The sequence below is a fragment of the Hoplias malabaricus genome, chromosome 13 (assembly GCF_029633855.1).
Source record: "Hoplias malabaricus isolate fHopMal1 chromosome 13, fHopMal1.hap1, whole genome shotgun sequence".
NCBI classification, from domain to species: Eukaryota; Metazoa; Chordata; class Actinopteri; order Characiformes; family Erythrinidae; genus Hoplias; species Hoplias malabaricus.
The window spans coordinates 33,200,777-33,216,290 of NC_089812.1; the positions used below are offsets into that span (position 1 = coordinate 33,200,777).

General features: G+C 38.8%; 1 protein-coding gene across 1 annotated transcript in view; it reads right to left on the minus strand.

Moving 5' to 3' along the window:
- Positions 1–15,514, minus strand: part of ttyh2l (tweety homolog 2, like) — a 57,041-nt gene that overhangs the window by 27,857 nt on the left and 13,670 nt on the right. Inside the window, exon 3 of the mRNA XM_066642930.1 lies at positions 3,582–3,693. Coding sequence (XP_066499027.1) covers positions 3,582–3,693 — 112 coding nt within the window. The remainder of the gene's footprint in view (positions 1–3,581; positions 3,694–15,514) is intronic.

The window sequence follows — 15,514 nt, forward strand, 5'->3', positions numbered from 1 at the left end:
GTGAGTGGACGTTTAATAAACAATAATGGTGAACAAAAATGTATTGAGACATTGAGAAGTAAGAGCAGACCATGGACTAAAGACAAAAATCTGTGACATTACGACACCAAGGCAGACCTTATATAGGAAGACACCATAAGGATCACCACTAAACCTGGTCACATGACTAATACAAGCTCATTAGGTGTGGGGCATGACAAAGGCAGACAAGAGGGAATCAGACAAGACCAGAACAACAATGAAAACCTTATGACTAGTGGTTAGTCATAAGGTATCACACAGTGGGGGACCTAGACTATAGATATACTATGTCAAACAGGGTCGGAATCACATAAGGAGGTCTATTTGAGAGCACCTAACGGCCATTTTGGTTTTAACATGAGGAAGAGGGAAAAAAAAAAAGGAAATATGTCCACATAAATATTGCTAATAGATAAATAAACATAGAGGCACTGCATTAATTCATTCACTCATTTCCTGTATCCACTTCATCCTGTTCAGCGTCACGTTGGGTCAAGCGCCTACCTGAAATCCCACGCTTTCTGGGGAAAAAGTGCAGGAGGAAACCAGTGCAGACACGAAGAGAACACACCAACCCCTTCTCACAGACACTGACCTAAGGCATAGATTGATCTCACATCCCCGGGACCCTGGAGCTGTGAGACTGCTACATTGCCTGCTGCATCACCATGCCACTCTTTCAAATAAAGATAATACATAGCTGTACGTTTCTACAATTCATTTGCTACATCAGTCTCATACACCCATGGTGCAAGCTTTGGACATCGAACACCTCTAGGCTGATGGGCAGTGTTTGGCATAAAGCGAAAGTTGTTTACATTTTTGCCAGACCATTCCTTCATAGAACAGGGAAGAGGCTAGGGAAGCCATGGCGACATGAACATGTTAAATGGCTGAGCATCTGCAGATTGGACGCTGCCACAGGCTGACGGCAGGTTGGCAGAGAGCTTGGTATGGGGGTTTGGGAACTCTTATAGCCAGACAGTTCAGCTATTCCTCCACTGCACTCCAGCAGCCAGCAAGCAGATCAACACAGGGCACACGGCTGCCAGCTCAATTCTTTAAAAACGCCACAAGCCCTGAATTACAAAGGAAATGGGTTGTGGAGTCTGAGGCTTGATAACACATCCATTCAATCGGCAGAGGGAGAGGACGGGCACTCCTAAGATAACTATCAGCTTATCACACAATCCAGACAGCTGCGAAGAAAACTCAGCCTGAAGAAGAAGAAAAAAAAAAAAGCTCCACTGTCTCTTTCTAGAGGCAGTTGTGTTTTTAAAAGGACTTCACCCTAAAATCTTTTCCCCCTTATATTCACCTCAGTTGTCTGTCACTTTTACCAACTGCAGTGAACAATAGGAGTGGATTTACTTAGTATTCAGAACAGGTCTATATTAAGGCATACCAGATAATGTGTTTTGACAAGCTTGGTAATTCAAACCCAAGAAGTAAATACATGTGCAGGACATGAAGGCATGCGAGTGGGATTTCTCTTTAAAGTGAAAGTGAGGATGCCTCGTGCAACACAGGCTTTGTTGTGAGTTGTCATTCTATGGGCTTTAATTGGTTGCCCTACAAGTATAAAGGCCTTGCTCCTCTTTTGTTCTTTTTGGGTGCTTTCTGATGAAACACCCGCAAGCTCATGAGTGTAATTAGAGTCTAGGATATAGGGAGACTGCTTTGAGATTTCATCTGAAAACTGCGAAAACTTATTTAGCAAGTGGAACACGTAGGAAGAACAGCATACAGCAACTGCAAAAAGGTCAAGAGCTGACTCCTGACAATTCTAATAATACCAACACATTTAACAAAAACTGCTACACATTCTCCACATTTGTACACTGCATTCGCCAAAAACTAAAATAACTCTTTCAGCTGATGCCATTTGCAATTTGCCAGCAGACTTTGTAACAGACCTCTGTATTTGTGGATATACGCCAGAAACACAGAGGTTGCCCTTTAACTAATATTAATTTCCATTAAACACACTATTATTATATGTCTTAGTGTCAGGATTATGAAGATTAAACTAAACAACACAGCCCGGATTCTTAGGACATTTCTTTCAAGTGCATACAGTTTAAAGATTCAGAAAAGGTGACATAACATGAGCCTTGGAAGACCATCAAAACAGTTACCAGTACTTAATTAAATCTATCAATCCATCTATGTGGCATTATCTGCATGCCTGGTGAGGCCTGATTCTGATCAGAGAATTTAAAGGCTAAGCACCACTTAATGGACCTCCATGAATATTTCACATTATTGTAGTTACTGACAGATATAAGTATGAATTAAAATGAAAATAGCAGCTTAATTTGCTTTAAAACGGACAATTTTATTAAATTGACGGAAAAACCCGAGCTCGCTACGGAAATTCTTGAACGCGACCGTGACGTCACTGGTGGACAACAGCTGAACAACGCCGCAGTAAAACACCGTTATGACTGACTGTTATGACAGTATCTAGCTAAATAACCAACATTATTCATGACAATAGCCTAGCAATAAGCTAAACTCAAATGTAGAGGTACCGTTATTCTTGTAAATGTGATCGAAGTCGAACTCGAATTCATCCGACACTATAAACCTCCGTAATGCAGCTACGTAGCCGAGTATAATCTGAGACACCGAGTTTAGCGAGTCAAGCTAACATTAACTAACACCAACTAAAACAGGCGAAGTGAGTGTCCTTACCCTGTTTACCTCCATGTTACAGAGGCTCTTGAACACCTTTCGTTGGTGTCCTTACATGCCCATATTGTTGGAAAAGCGCCAGTGAAATGAGCTACAGATAACGGAGTGAGCGGATGGTCATTTCCAAAGTGTCCGTTTAAAGTTGACAAATTTAGTCCATTTTCTGGATATTTTGGGATCTTTGGGCCATTTGTGCACAGATGTCCCACTGTACATTGAATGATTGCAGCCAAAAACAACACACCTTTTCGTCATTTTGCATTAAATTAAGTGCAGCTTCTAGAGTTGTTGTCCACCATCTACGTCACAGGCAAGACGCCTATTAGAGTTTCCCAACACCGTTGGGGGGGGGGTGGGGGGACCAACGGTCTTTTAAACCTTATTCCTTGAATTAGTAAGAAATAACATGTTTTCTGACTATCAATAAACACAAGTTAGGAACTCAGATTCCACTGTATTTATTTGTTTGACACTTTCATAGAGCTGGTGCTTAGCCTTTAAATCCCAATAAAACAGATGGGTATTTAATACTAACATTTTTACTCTGATTAATGTTTCTTTTGCGCCTAAACACACTCACACACAAACACACAGGCAGAAAGTAAAGGCAGGACAGAGTTCACCTGTCTTTATTATGCTCCTTTCATTCTTTGTTACAAAGTAAAAAAAAAAAAAAAAAAAAAAAAAAAAAAAAAACCTCACCACAACCTCTTGTTTTTTTCTGTGTGTGTGTGTGTGTGTGTATTTTTACCCCTCAGGCAGCAGCAGCTGAATGTGACAAGTAAAAAAAAAAAAAAAAAAAAAAAAAAAAAAAAAAAAGAAAAAAGAAGATATGAAACACATAATGGAGCACAAACTCTTACCAGGCTATCGATACCTCCTAGAGTGTGATTGGCGTTGTAAAGTGAATAGGTCAGCTGGTAGACCCCATCATTGGTCTCGCTGTTTCCATAGAAACCAACTCCCACTGCAGAACTGAGAAGGAAAAGGGCAAAGGACATTTTCATCATAAATGCGTATTCATATTAGTCGCATACACTTAAGTACAATTTTAAAAGCACAAACTAATACACAGAGTATTCATACAAAACAACGTTTTGAGGAAGCCTTATAAGGCCTTAAAGATATGCACGTTTTATACAGGCAAGGTGACTTCTCACTGAACGGAAAAACATAAGCTGAAAAGATGTTGCACATGTACATTTTTTCCACAGCATATCTCTTTATCAACATCATCAGTGTTGTATTTTCTCTGTGTTCATTTACTTATACAAGATATGTGTGCTGAAATATCTTTTAGGAAATTCCGTATACCGAAAATGGGTACCTTAAAATACCCAAATATGACATCAGAAAAAAAAAACCTCATCCACAGCTTAAGACCCTTTGAGCAAGGCACCTAACCTAATCCCCGGGTACCAAGGAGGTTGGCAGTCCACCGCTCCAGTTGTGTGTATTCAATGCCCCTAATGCCAGGGTGTCAAACTCATTTTCACAGAGGGTTAGCGCAATGGTTGCCCTCAAAGGGCCAGATGTAACTTTAAGACCGTATAAATGTAACTAAACGTAACCAAATGTAATGTAGAATAAATGTAAGTACTCCTTAATGTTAAATAACTCTGAATTTATTACTTATTCAACTTATAAATATTTGCTTAGATGTAAAAATGTTTGCTTGTTGCTCTGTTAACAACATAAATCCTGTTAATTTGTGAGGTTAAGAAACTCATTACTCCATTAATCCAAGTGAATAAAGAAAAATATCATCAAACACGAGTTATAACATTAATGAACTCAAAGTTTTGTCACAGTTGAAAGGGGCAGATTTATAATCAGGAGGTTGCTAGTTTTGAACGGAAGTAAAATTGAAAAAGGTTTTTGTTGCTGTCTTTGTGTTTTTATTTGTTTTTTTTTTCCTTTCGTCATGACAAAATTATGTGCGCACACACACACACACACACACACACACACACACACACACACACACACACGTATTCGCCTTCCCATCTCTCCCATCGGCATCAATTTTTCGTTTCCTGGACATTTTGGGATGAATATTTATACCCATTTCTTAATTCCACACATTGAAGAGGATACACTGTAATCTAGTGGGTGAATGCCGTCGCTTCATGGGTAACATTAATCGGCATGAGCTGTGGGAAATGTAGTTTAAGGTCAATGCATGCTTTAGACGTAGTGGCAGAATAATTAATAATTGAGTCTAAAAGCATGCATTGACCATAAACTCCATTTCCCGATTATAACATAATTCATGCCGATTATGTTACCCATGAAGCTACGGCATTAAGCCACTAGATTGCAGTCAATCAGATCTTTTAAGCTCTTGCAAGCCACATCAAATGACACGACAGGCCACATTTGACCCACGAGCCTTGAGTTTGACACATGTGCCCTAATGGGTTGAATACAGAGGAGCAGTATTAGTAAAAGGTGATTCCTCTTCTATTATTACTACTACTAAATTAATTCAAAACATGCTTTGTTTAATATGGACACACTGTTCTTATATGGACATTATGGAGTGCAGACTGAAAAGAAAACCTTGAGAAAAAATGTTAAAAAATAAGGTCATTTGTTTATAATGTTACAAGACGTAATGTAGCATTTAATAAGTTAAAGTTCATTCCAGTTAATTACTGTATTTATTGTATGATACAGGCCCTTTAACATCCTAATGAACACTACACTAACAGTAACGTTAGTGGCTCCACATATTCTGAAGCATGCTTCCGTTAATATTACTTGTCAGTTTGAATCAGAAATGAAAGGAAAGTGGAAAGGTGTTTTAGCGAGTCAATCTAATTAGAGCATAGTATTACATGTCAAACACCCACAACCCGTCCTTACCGTCTCTCCTCTCGACTCTGATTGGTCTCATTAGTCTACTTCATTAGAGCAATATGCTCATCATGCCGCGGTTCACATAGTGAGGACCACTCTCACTGTCCTTCAGCAGCTTCAACCTCCGATCCACCCACCTACCCCAGTGTGATTTTAATGGATGTATGAGATCTTGTCTCAGTGTGTGCTTGTCTTGCTTTGATGCCCTTCTCTATCATTTCGTTCCCTTTGAGCCTCTCAAAGCCTCTTGGTATGTTTTTTTATAAGGAGATGCTATCGCTCAGAAGCTGTGAAAAAAATGAAAGTATTGAGGAGGCATGCACTAGATTAACCTCTCCTGCTATTGGATAAGCATGGTGAGTTGGCTGAGATGATTTATTGGGCAGAGGTGACTCCTTACTTTGTATTCCAACCAAATAAAACTTAAAATGAGGAACGGAGGAGAGGTGTCATGAAAAATTATTTCCTGTTTTGGAAAGAATTTAAGGGGTGCAGGAACTCTATGCTGTGATCATGACTGGTACAGCTACAGTCATCCATCTAAAACAAATAAACACCTATAAATACAATGTTCTGCAAAAGTCAAGTCTATTTATTTTCCGGTCAAATGGCAATGATGTGCGAGAGATTCATTTTCCAATGTCAGCTAAAGACAGAGAACAAACATTTAAACTTCAGCACCTAAAACAATCTGTATTTCATTATAGAGTGCCCAACCGATCCCTCCCATTACAGGGTGGGCCATTTATATGGATACGCCATAATAAAATGGGAATGGTTGGTGATATTAACTTCCTGTTTGTGGAACATTAGTATATGGGAGGGGGAAAACTTTTCAAGTTGTGTGGCGACCATGGCGGCCATTTTGAAGTCGGACATTTTGGATTCAAATTTTTGTTCATCATAAATGAATGAACTTGTTACTAATTGTCATACTGACTGGAAATTAAGGGGGAACATTTTTAAATCACCTTTTCAGTGCATGTGAACATTCATTTTGGAGACCCACAAACTGTGAAGCAAAATAAACCAGTTTCTTGTGGGCTGCCTGGGTGAGAGAACATCTCTCCAATTTCAGCCCTGGAGCCTGTAACACTGTAAAACAGTGTAACACAGACACAACAAGAGCAGAGATAAATCAGAATGAAATGAAAATGTGAGACAAGAAATGAGAGAATTGAACAAGCACAATTGAAAGCAGAGAAGGTGAACCAAACAAAAACAGCAAAGAGGGGAGCTGTTTGGCTCATCATTATTTACAGGAACATGTAATGAAACCAGTCATTCTGAACAGGGCTGTTTAGTCAGGTTAAAAAATTAATGATGTGTTACTTGATCCATGTGGTATTTTGACCAAACCAAATTTTACATGTCTACATTTCCTTGCAATGTGTGAATATTTCATAACTGGAGCAAGAAAAGTGGCCCATAATTACTTGGAATTAAATTACATTGCGTTATCATACATTACACCTAAGAGGAGTGTTACCTATAAAGTCTGTTACAGTTTCAGTTACGAGGGCTATGGGCCCAACAATGTGGTGGTAGGAAAATATGTAAGTGCATGTAGAAAAAAAAAATCTAACTATAGCAACCTACACATTAAGTACATTACTTCATCTCCTCAGAAGTAAATTCTGTCATCATACAGGGTTGGGTTCCAACCAGAGGCGATTGCTCTAAGACTGCAAAGGAAGCTCAGCTTCCACTGAAATGTCAAAAAATAAATGATCAAATATATACTGTTGTGTGTACATGTCAGTGAATAAATACGCACTACAACGCGATTAACTTTTGTTCAGAATCAGCTTCTTATCACTGGTAAAGACACGGCTTTCCTCTCAATCATTCCTGCAGCTTCACAGTGCTTTAAACAGTGAGGACGCTGAGCGTCCACAAAGTTCAATAGCGAAGCAGTGAAGTGGAGCGAAACGAGACGAGTCATTGGATAAATGCTGGGCTTTGTCCCGCCCATCGGACGCTCAGCTCGGCTGGCCCGGACGCTCAGCTTCTTCCTGATGATTGGATGATCTGTCTGAGGCTGAATCCCTTTTTGATTGACAGTGAAATGAGAGAATCAGCGATCCTTTGGTGTAAGTCCTTTGGATCCGTGGGAGCGTTACATTTTCATTCTGTTCTGAGTAGAACCAGAGACTGTCTTAATCCTCTTAGTGGCATTTTCTTTGTTAAAAACGACTAGCGACAAATCGAGCTTCTATTTCTGGTGGTGTTTTTTGTAGCTGCTTGTGTTTGGAGACTGACTTCTATCACTGTTTCTGACTTCTATCGCAGTTTCTGTCCAGCGGGTGCTGTTGAGCCCTTCCACCGTCACAAACCACTCACAGGCGGACACACTTCACATGGGCCAAGGCCGTTTAAGCAGCCTAGCTCTGCTGGCCATTGAGAGGACACTAGTCAAGTCCCTGGAAAAGATGCCTTGTTGGTATGACAGGGTCACAGACCATTTTCTTACAAAGGAACGGAGGGTAGAATTTACGTATAAATAAACCGACACATTTTATGATTTAGGCCGAAATTGACCTTCCCCTCCTTGAAAGACCAGCATCCGCCACTGGTTCCAACAGTGGCTATATATAGAGAAAGAGGACATGTAATAGATAAGCTTTTGTCAGATTTCACACTGTTAGGAACAAAAGCAGTCTAAAGTCCCTCAATGTAAACAAAGGAAATCCATGAGAGGACAATGGGGATTGAACAGATGGGCTAAGCAGCCCTGCTGTTATATCTCCAAGAGTGGATGTCAGAGGCAGGAGTGGTGTTACACATCCACTTACTGAGTGTGTGTGTAAGTAAATGTGGTTGTGTGTGTTCTAGCGCATGTACACGGATTCATTCATCTGTTTATAGTTTAGGGGTTTCTACAAGTGAAGAAGAGATTTAAAATTACAATTATTCATTACTCATTCATCAAAAATATTAGCCACTGGGTAAACAGCATTATCAAACCATATAATAAAATAAATAAATAAGGAAAAACAAAGAAAATATTAATATACTTTGAGATTTTTTTCCTGGGTAACGATTTACATTTTTTATTTTTTATTTGAAGACTCTGAAGTTTTTGGGTTGTGTCTGTGTGGTCTTCCTACACTACAGGTTGTTCTCCAGCTCAGTGTCAATGGGTAAAATGTCCTCATTTAACACTTTGAGACATTTTTTGATAATGTAAAACATAGAAAAAAAAAACTGCACTTCTTGCCCAATTTCAAATTAAAATTCTGTACTGTATTCTGTAATAAAAACGATTCATCTTTCAGCCCTTGAGCCAGTCTGCCTCTGAAATCTTCTAATCAAGATGGATGCCAGGCTTGCTCTCTCTCACTTTTTGTCACTGCTACAGCTCTCTCAGGCCAGTAGTGCTTCGGCTCGCATTAGTGCTCTCTCCGTGATCACTGCTTCTTCCTCACCCAGCAGCCAAAGCTGAGCCTTCATTACATTACATCTCACTTAAAGCTTGCACATTTCCATTCATTTCCCGCGACTAATCAAATCAGGCACAAATGAGTATGAATAGACTGAGGCCAGGCTCATGTCTGATGAGTAATGTGTGTGGACCTCGAACAAGAGTGAGAAAAAGGAAATCATTGACGGTGCAAAAATTCCAGTTCTCAAAGTTCATCCGTTGACAACTAATATTAGCAGTTAATGACATGTTCTGTAGAGCTGTCACTCTTGATTAGCCACTGTTTGATCAATTGATTTGGTTGACAATCTATAAAACAATTTAAAGGCGACGTTCCTGGTGTCTGCAAATTAGTAAAAACACTCTCTCTCTCTCTCTCTCTCTCTCCGGTGTGAGGCTTTCCCTCTCTGCTCATGGCCTGAAGATTCTCCAAACATTGAAAAGTACAAACTGAGGTGAGGATATTGCACAATTCCTGCTGCATAGGTGGGAAATGTTAACTTAAATTGGCTGTGTTGGATCACAAGGTGAAAATGTCTCCAAACTTGGCTAACTGTATTATCGCATAGTATAAAACTTACAAACAAGTTACAAATGAGTTTCCGTGGTAATTCAAACAATGAATAAAACATACAGACATGGTAAACTCCAGCCACCTACAAAAAACCTCCCCCCTGCCCCCAAAGTAATCTTTGGTGGGCAAATGCTTGAATGTTTGAAAGTCATTCATTCATTATCTGTAACCCTTACCCAATTCAGGGTCGCGGTGGGTCCAGAGCCTACCTGGAATCATTGGGCGCAAGGCAGGAATACACCCTGGAGGGGGCGCCAGTCCTTCACAGGGCTACACACACACACACACACACTCACACCTACGGACACTTTGGAGTCACCAATCCACCTACCAACGTGTGCTTTTGGACTGTGGGCGGAAACTGGAGCACCCGGAGGAAACCCACACGGACACAGGGAGAACACACCACAGTCCTCACCGACAGTCACCCGGAGCGGGAATCCAACCCACAACCTCCAGGTCCCTGGAGCTGTGTGACTGCGACACCTACCTGCTGCACCACCGTGCCGTCCTATGTTTGAAAGTCAAACTATGAGATTTGTTGTTTCCAAAAAAATAAATAAATAAAATACCCCTGCCACACACACACAAAAAAAAAACCTTTTAGCCAAATTTATACCAAACTTTAAATACCTTCCGCCCACCCCAATTGTTCCTTTCTTGTGAATTCAACCCTAGCTGGTTCTCCCCCAGTCACACAATATTACAACCCTGGAAGAAGAATGTTTGCTTCCTCCCATGTAAAGCCCATCTCAAACCGCACAGTTAGCTAACAGATGAGAGCATTGACTTCCGGTCTCAGATGGCTGTGGTATAACTGGGAAATTACCTCAAATAAAACCTAATATTTAAAAATGTGCCTACAATTTATGTTTTATCTTTTCCCAAAATGTTTTTTTTAAGCAAAAACATACATACCACACTTGCATTTGAAAATTGAAACAGAGATAAACAACAAGGCATCTTTTAAATGAAGTGCCTAGGTTTAATAGCTTTATTGGGGGTATGAAAAGTTGCCAGTTCAGACTCATTGGTTCCAGCCTAAAGCACATGCACCTGTTTAAGATTCTACAAGCTACGAGCATTAGCATGAATGAGCCGTGATCCCTCACTCTGCCTCATTGTAAGAGCCTTAGCAGCCGCTGCTTGGCTAAATATCTGGATGGCATTTGAACTAATTAACGTGAGAGCGGTTCGTGATAGGAGTATTTGCTTGCAGACTGGGTGAAGCTAAATGTCTCTGTGCTAACGACGCAGGTCCTCACACTAATCCTCAGCTCCAGCTGCTCTTCTGTCGCTGGGAGGCAGTTTGAGGCACAAAAACTGCAGGAAATCTAAAGTGTAGCCGGGCCTTCAGCAACTATCCTTACTTTTAATAAGCTCATCAGCACTTTTCTGACCTAACCACACGTGGTTATTTTGCATACGGTAACACTTCTAAAAATCAGTTATACAGCATTAAAAAGTGTGCACTTATGGTATCCATAATACTGTATATCTCATGGCAAAAGCCTCTATATGACTTTATTATGCTATGTTTCATTGCACATTGTAAAATTTGATCCGACTGTTTTACTGTTCTTAGAAAAAGTTATGTAATGCATGTAATATGACAGAAGCAATAAGGACTACACAATTTAAATTATGTGAGGTATTGTATTTGCCAAATAATGCCTTATGATTGCATTTATATACAACTGTCCTTAGTGGTGGGTGATGTGAGCGCAAATCAATACCACGTTTAATTGCACAATTTACCACGATTACGATTAATAAATAAATAGGAAGCTTAAACAACAGACATCTGCATATCATGCTCTTGGTTACTCAAATAAATAAATAAAATAAATAAATAAATGAAAGATCCTTTCAAGCCCACAGTATTGAGATGTCTTCTCACTGGGAAACGATGAAAGATTAATACGTTTAGATGAGAGCTTTTTATCCAACTGTGACAGCCTGGTGCTCGGTTATTGCAAAGTTAAGAGTTAACATCTTAAAATCCATATCTTGCTTTTTTTTTCCCCTCACCTATTTTCCACTTCCTTATAAAAGCTGATATTCTCTTGAATAAATAATAACTTGCTTTAATTATTGTGTGAATAGTCAATTAAATAAATGAATGTGAAAACTGAAATGCATGCTTTTGACATCACTACATAAATTCACAGCGTTGATAACTGAAAAAATGTAAGATCCACCTCTGCCCAAAAAAATAAATGAATAAAATTAGGGTACTACATTTACAAAATAAAATAAAATAAAAAAAACACTTTACACATCACTTATGCACTACACAACAGGCATTAACAGTATATCATTAGCTTATTAGATATTACATCATGCCCCCTTTAATACATAACACCTCAATGAAAACAACTGAACAAAAGCCTGTTGTTGCTTGTTGCAGCCTGTTCTAAAACAATACAATTCATCTGAACATGTATAATTGAGGTTTTTCTATGTTGTAAATAATTGCAAAAATCAAGTGAACTAGCTCCAGCACAGAAATATTCTCATGTAATATTCTCATGTAATATTCTCAAGCTGACAGACGTGACCTGGTCTCCATTTTTAGATTCTACAGAGGAATTAAACAAGTTAAAGAGCATTCCTTCATTTTCTCCAATGGTTCTTCTTCATGTTATGAAACTACTATACTGAGACACACTAGCTTATAAAATTCTGTGCATTTAAACATGGTTGCCACCATGTAGGGGACCCATGCAATAGAGTATAAGCTGGTTTATTAAAAAACGTCAACGTATTTGAGCAGCACATCATTAAAATCAAGGAATCCTAAATAATAAATTGCAGTACTATTATTTTCACTTCTTTTGCTAAAAATGACTGAATTGTTCCTTTAAATCTGTATTTAAACCGGTGTAAAATTATAGAGAAGGAAGTTCACACACAGACAGGAAATTTAGTCATCTGAAATCATGATCAAAGCGAAGTTCACAGGAGGTCTATATTTGCCATTGAGGAGGAGGAGGTGAGAACTAGAACAAGAAGCAAGTAAGTAAACAAAAGAAAAGAAAAAAAAAAGTATGCAAGAAAACCACAGTCTGAAACATGCTTGTCCAGACCAGAGTTAAATTTAAAGAAATGTCCCAGCAGATATACAATACAGAAGTTTAGAGAGGGTGTTATAACTATTACAAGGCCCTGTCTTTGGTTATAGTTATTCAGTTATTTATATGGTATAATACAGGTTTTTCTGGGAAAACACACACACACACACACACACACACACACACCACACACTTTCAAAAATGACACCTGAAATAGGAAAGGAAGATAATATAAATTAAATAACTAAACTGTACCATCTGTAGCACAATATCTTACCATTTTCAGCCAATTCCAAAACTGTTTTTTTATTTTCAATCAGAAGAAACCTACTGTTTTTATGAGGATGGCTTTTATATGTATTAAAACATAAGAAGGACTGATGAATACATGACTCCACTGTAAATCAGCTGCTCACAGTAGCAGCAAATGCAAAAGTCAGGACACAAAAAAGAGTTAAGAGAGACCCTTTCCACTAAGCAGCATCATGCTGTAGCACTTAACACTACAAGGGGCTCTGTGTTCAGAGGTGGAATGTTAATAGCGAGTTGACTCAATCAGATCTCAGCTTACATGACTGTCACAAGATTAAGGTGAACCCTTCTGTAACTTAATTAAGCAATTGGCAAAAATTCTTTATTCTCTTTCATTGGAATTATGAAATGCTAGTAATGTGAGCAGCATGCTGATCCTCCTAACTGGCCCTGAAACACTACAGTTCAGTTACAGCGTGAAAAAGGCTTTAGGAATAGTTTTTTGGGAGTGGGGGGAGGGGAGGTATAGGGTATTAGAAAACATAAATGACAACTTTATTAAAAAAATAAATAATTAAATAATGAAACAAATATTAAGGGAGAGTATATACACCCAGTGAAAAACAGCAAATATTTTACAGATATTAATCAGCTATTGGAAATGTTCTGTAACTAATGCACTCATATATTCACTTAAATTTAAAAGTTCACATATTTAATTCTTGAATAGATTATACATGACTTTGTCAAGATAATTACTACCTGTAACATGTGTACAATCAGGCCAGTGAATAGGTTTGATTTAATTAATTATGGTCCTAAAAGCTTTCAGTGATGGTAAAACTGTGCTGATTCAAATCGGTAGAAACCCCTTGATTGTTTAGCAACATCAACACAACCTGACATCTTTAGTCATTTATTTTCCACACAGTTCCCCTTCCTCTTCTTTGCAAGTTCTTTGCTTGGAAATACAACAGCAAAAAATGCCTACAATATGACAGAGATTGTATAAAAATACTGGAAAATACGTTAAACCCCCTGAATCCTAGTGTAACATATTTCAAAGGCTAAGCACCACTTAATGGGCCTCCATGAATATTTCACATTATTGTAGTTACTGACAGATATAACTATGAATTAAAATGAAAATAGCAGCTTAATTTGCTTTAAAACTGACAATTTTATTAAATTGACGGAAAAACCCGAGCTCGCTACGGAAATTCTTGAACGCAACCGTGACGTCACTGGTGGACAACAGCTGAACAACGCCACGGTAAAACACCGTTATGACTGACTGTTATGACAGTATCTAGCTAAATAACCAACATTATTCATGACAATAGCCTAGCAATAAGCTAAACTCAAATTTAGAGGTACCGTTATTCTTGTAAATGTGATCGAAGTCCAACTCGAATTCATCCGACACTATAAACCAACGTAATGCAGCTACGTAGCCGAGTATAATCTGAGCACCGAGTTTAGCGAGTCAAGCTAACGTTAACTAACACCAACTAAAACAGGCGAAGTGAGTGTCCTTACCCTGTTTACCTCCATGTTACAGAGGCTCTTGAACACCTTTCGTTGGTGTCCTTACATGCCCATATTGTTGGAAAAGCGCCAGTGAAATGAGCTACAGATAACGGAGTGAGCGGATGGTCCTTTCCAAAGTGTCTGTTTAAAGTTGACAAATTAATTCCATTTTCTGGATATTTTGGGATCTTTGGGCCATTTGTGCACAGATGTCCCACTGTACATTGATTGATTGCAGCCAAAAACAACACACCTTTTCGTCATTTTGCATTAAATTAAGTGCAGCTTCTAGAGTTGTTGTCCACCATCTACGTCACAGGCAAGACGCCTATTAGAGTTTCCGAACACCGTTGGGGGGGGACCAAAGGTCTTTTAAACCTTATTCCTTGAATTAGTAAGAAATAACATGTTTTCTGACTATCAATAAACACAAGTTAGGAACTCAAATTCCACTGTATTTATTTGTTTGACACTTTCATAGAGCTGCTGCTTAGCCTTTAACTAATGAAACTAATGAGTAATTAACAAATTTGAGGTTAAGGAACTACAGCATGTGCAAAAAGGCTGAAATAAAAGCCCTTCACTATTAAGTTAGCAACCATTAAGGGAGCATGAACTGAGCTGGGTGCTGATTCCTTTGGACTGCTGATGTCTTTGGAATTCATGCTCATCGGCCTGGTTCCAGCTCAGGGATCTCTCCCTCTTGTCTACTTCCTCGCACCTCTTCTGCTATCAAACGATGTCTGACAGAACTTCATCCGAAGTATGGAAATATTGTGTCATTAATGGAGACAATTGCGACTGTGGGGAAAGGTTGTACTTTTATTTACATTCAGAAGCTCAGTGTTAAGGTGGAACGCTATAATTACTATTGTTTGTACGTGACTAAAGTTCAACTTCAAGATGCTTGAATTACAAAAAAAAAAAGAAAAACTCATTTGTAACTCCAACGCTATTTCGTTTCACTGTGTACTGTAAACACTGAATACTACTGAAATGACAATAAACTTCTTGAACTTGAACTTGATATTGCACAACTATGGAGCAAGAGCAATCTTTGTTTTGTCTAAAAACGCAGAT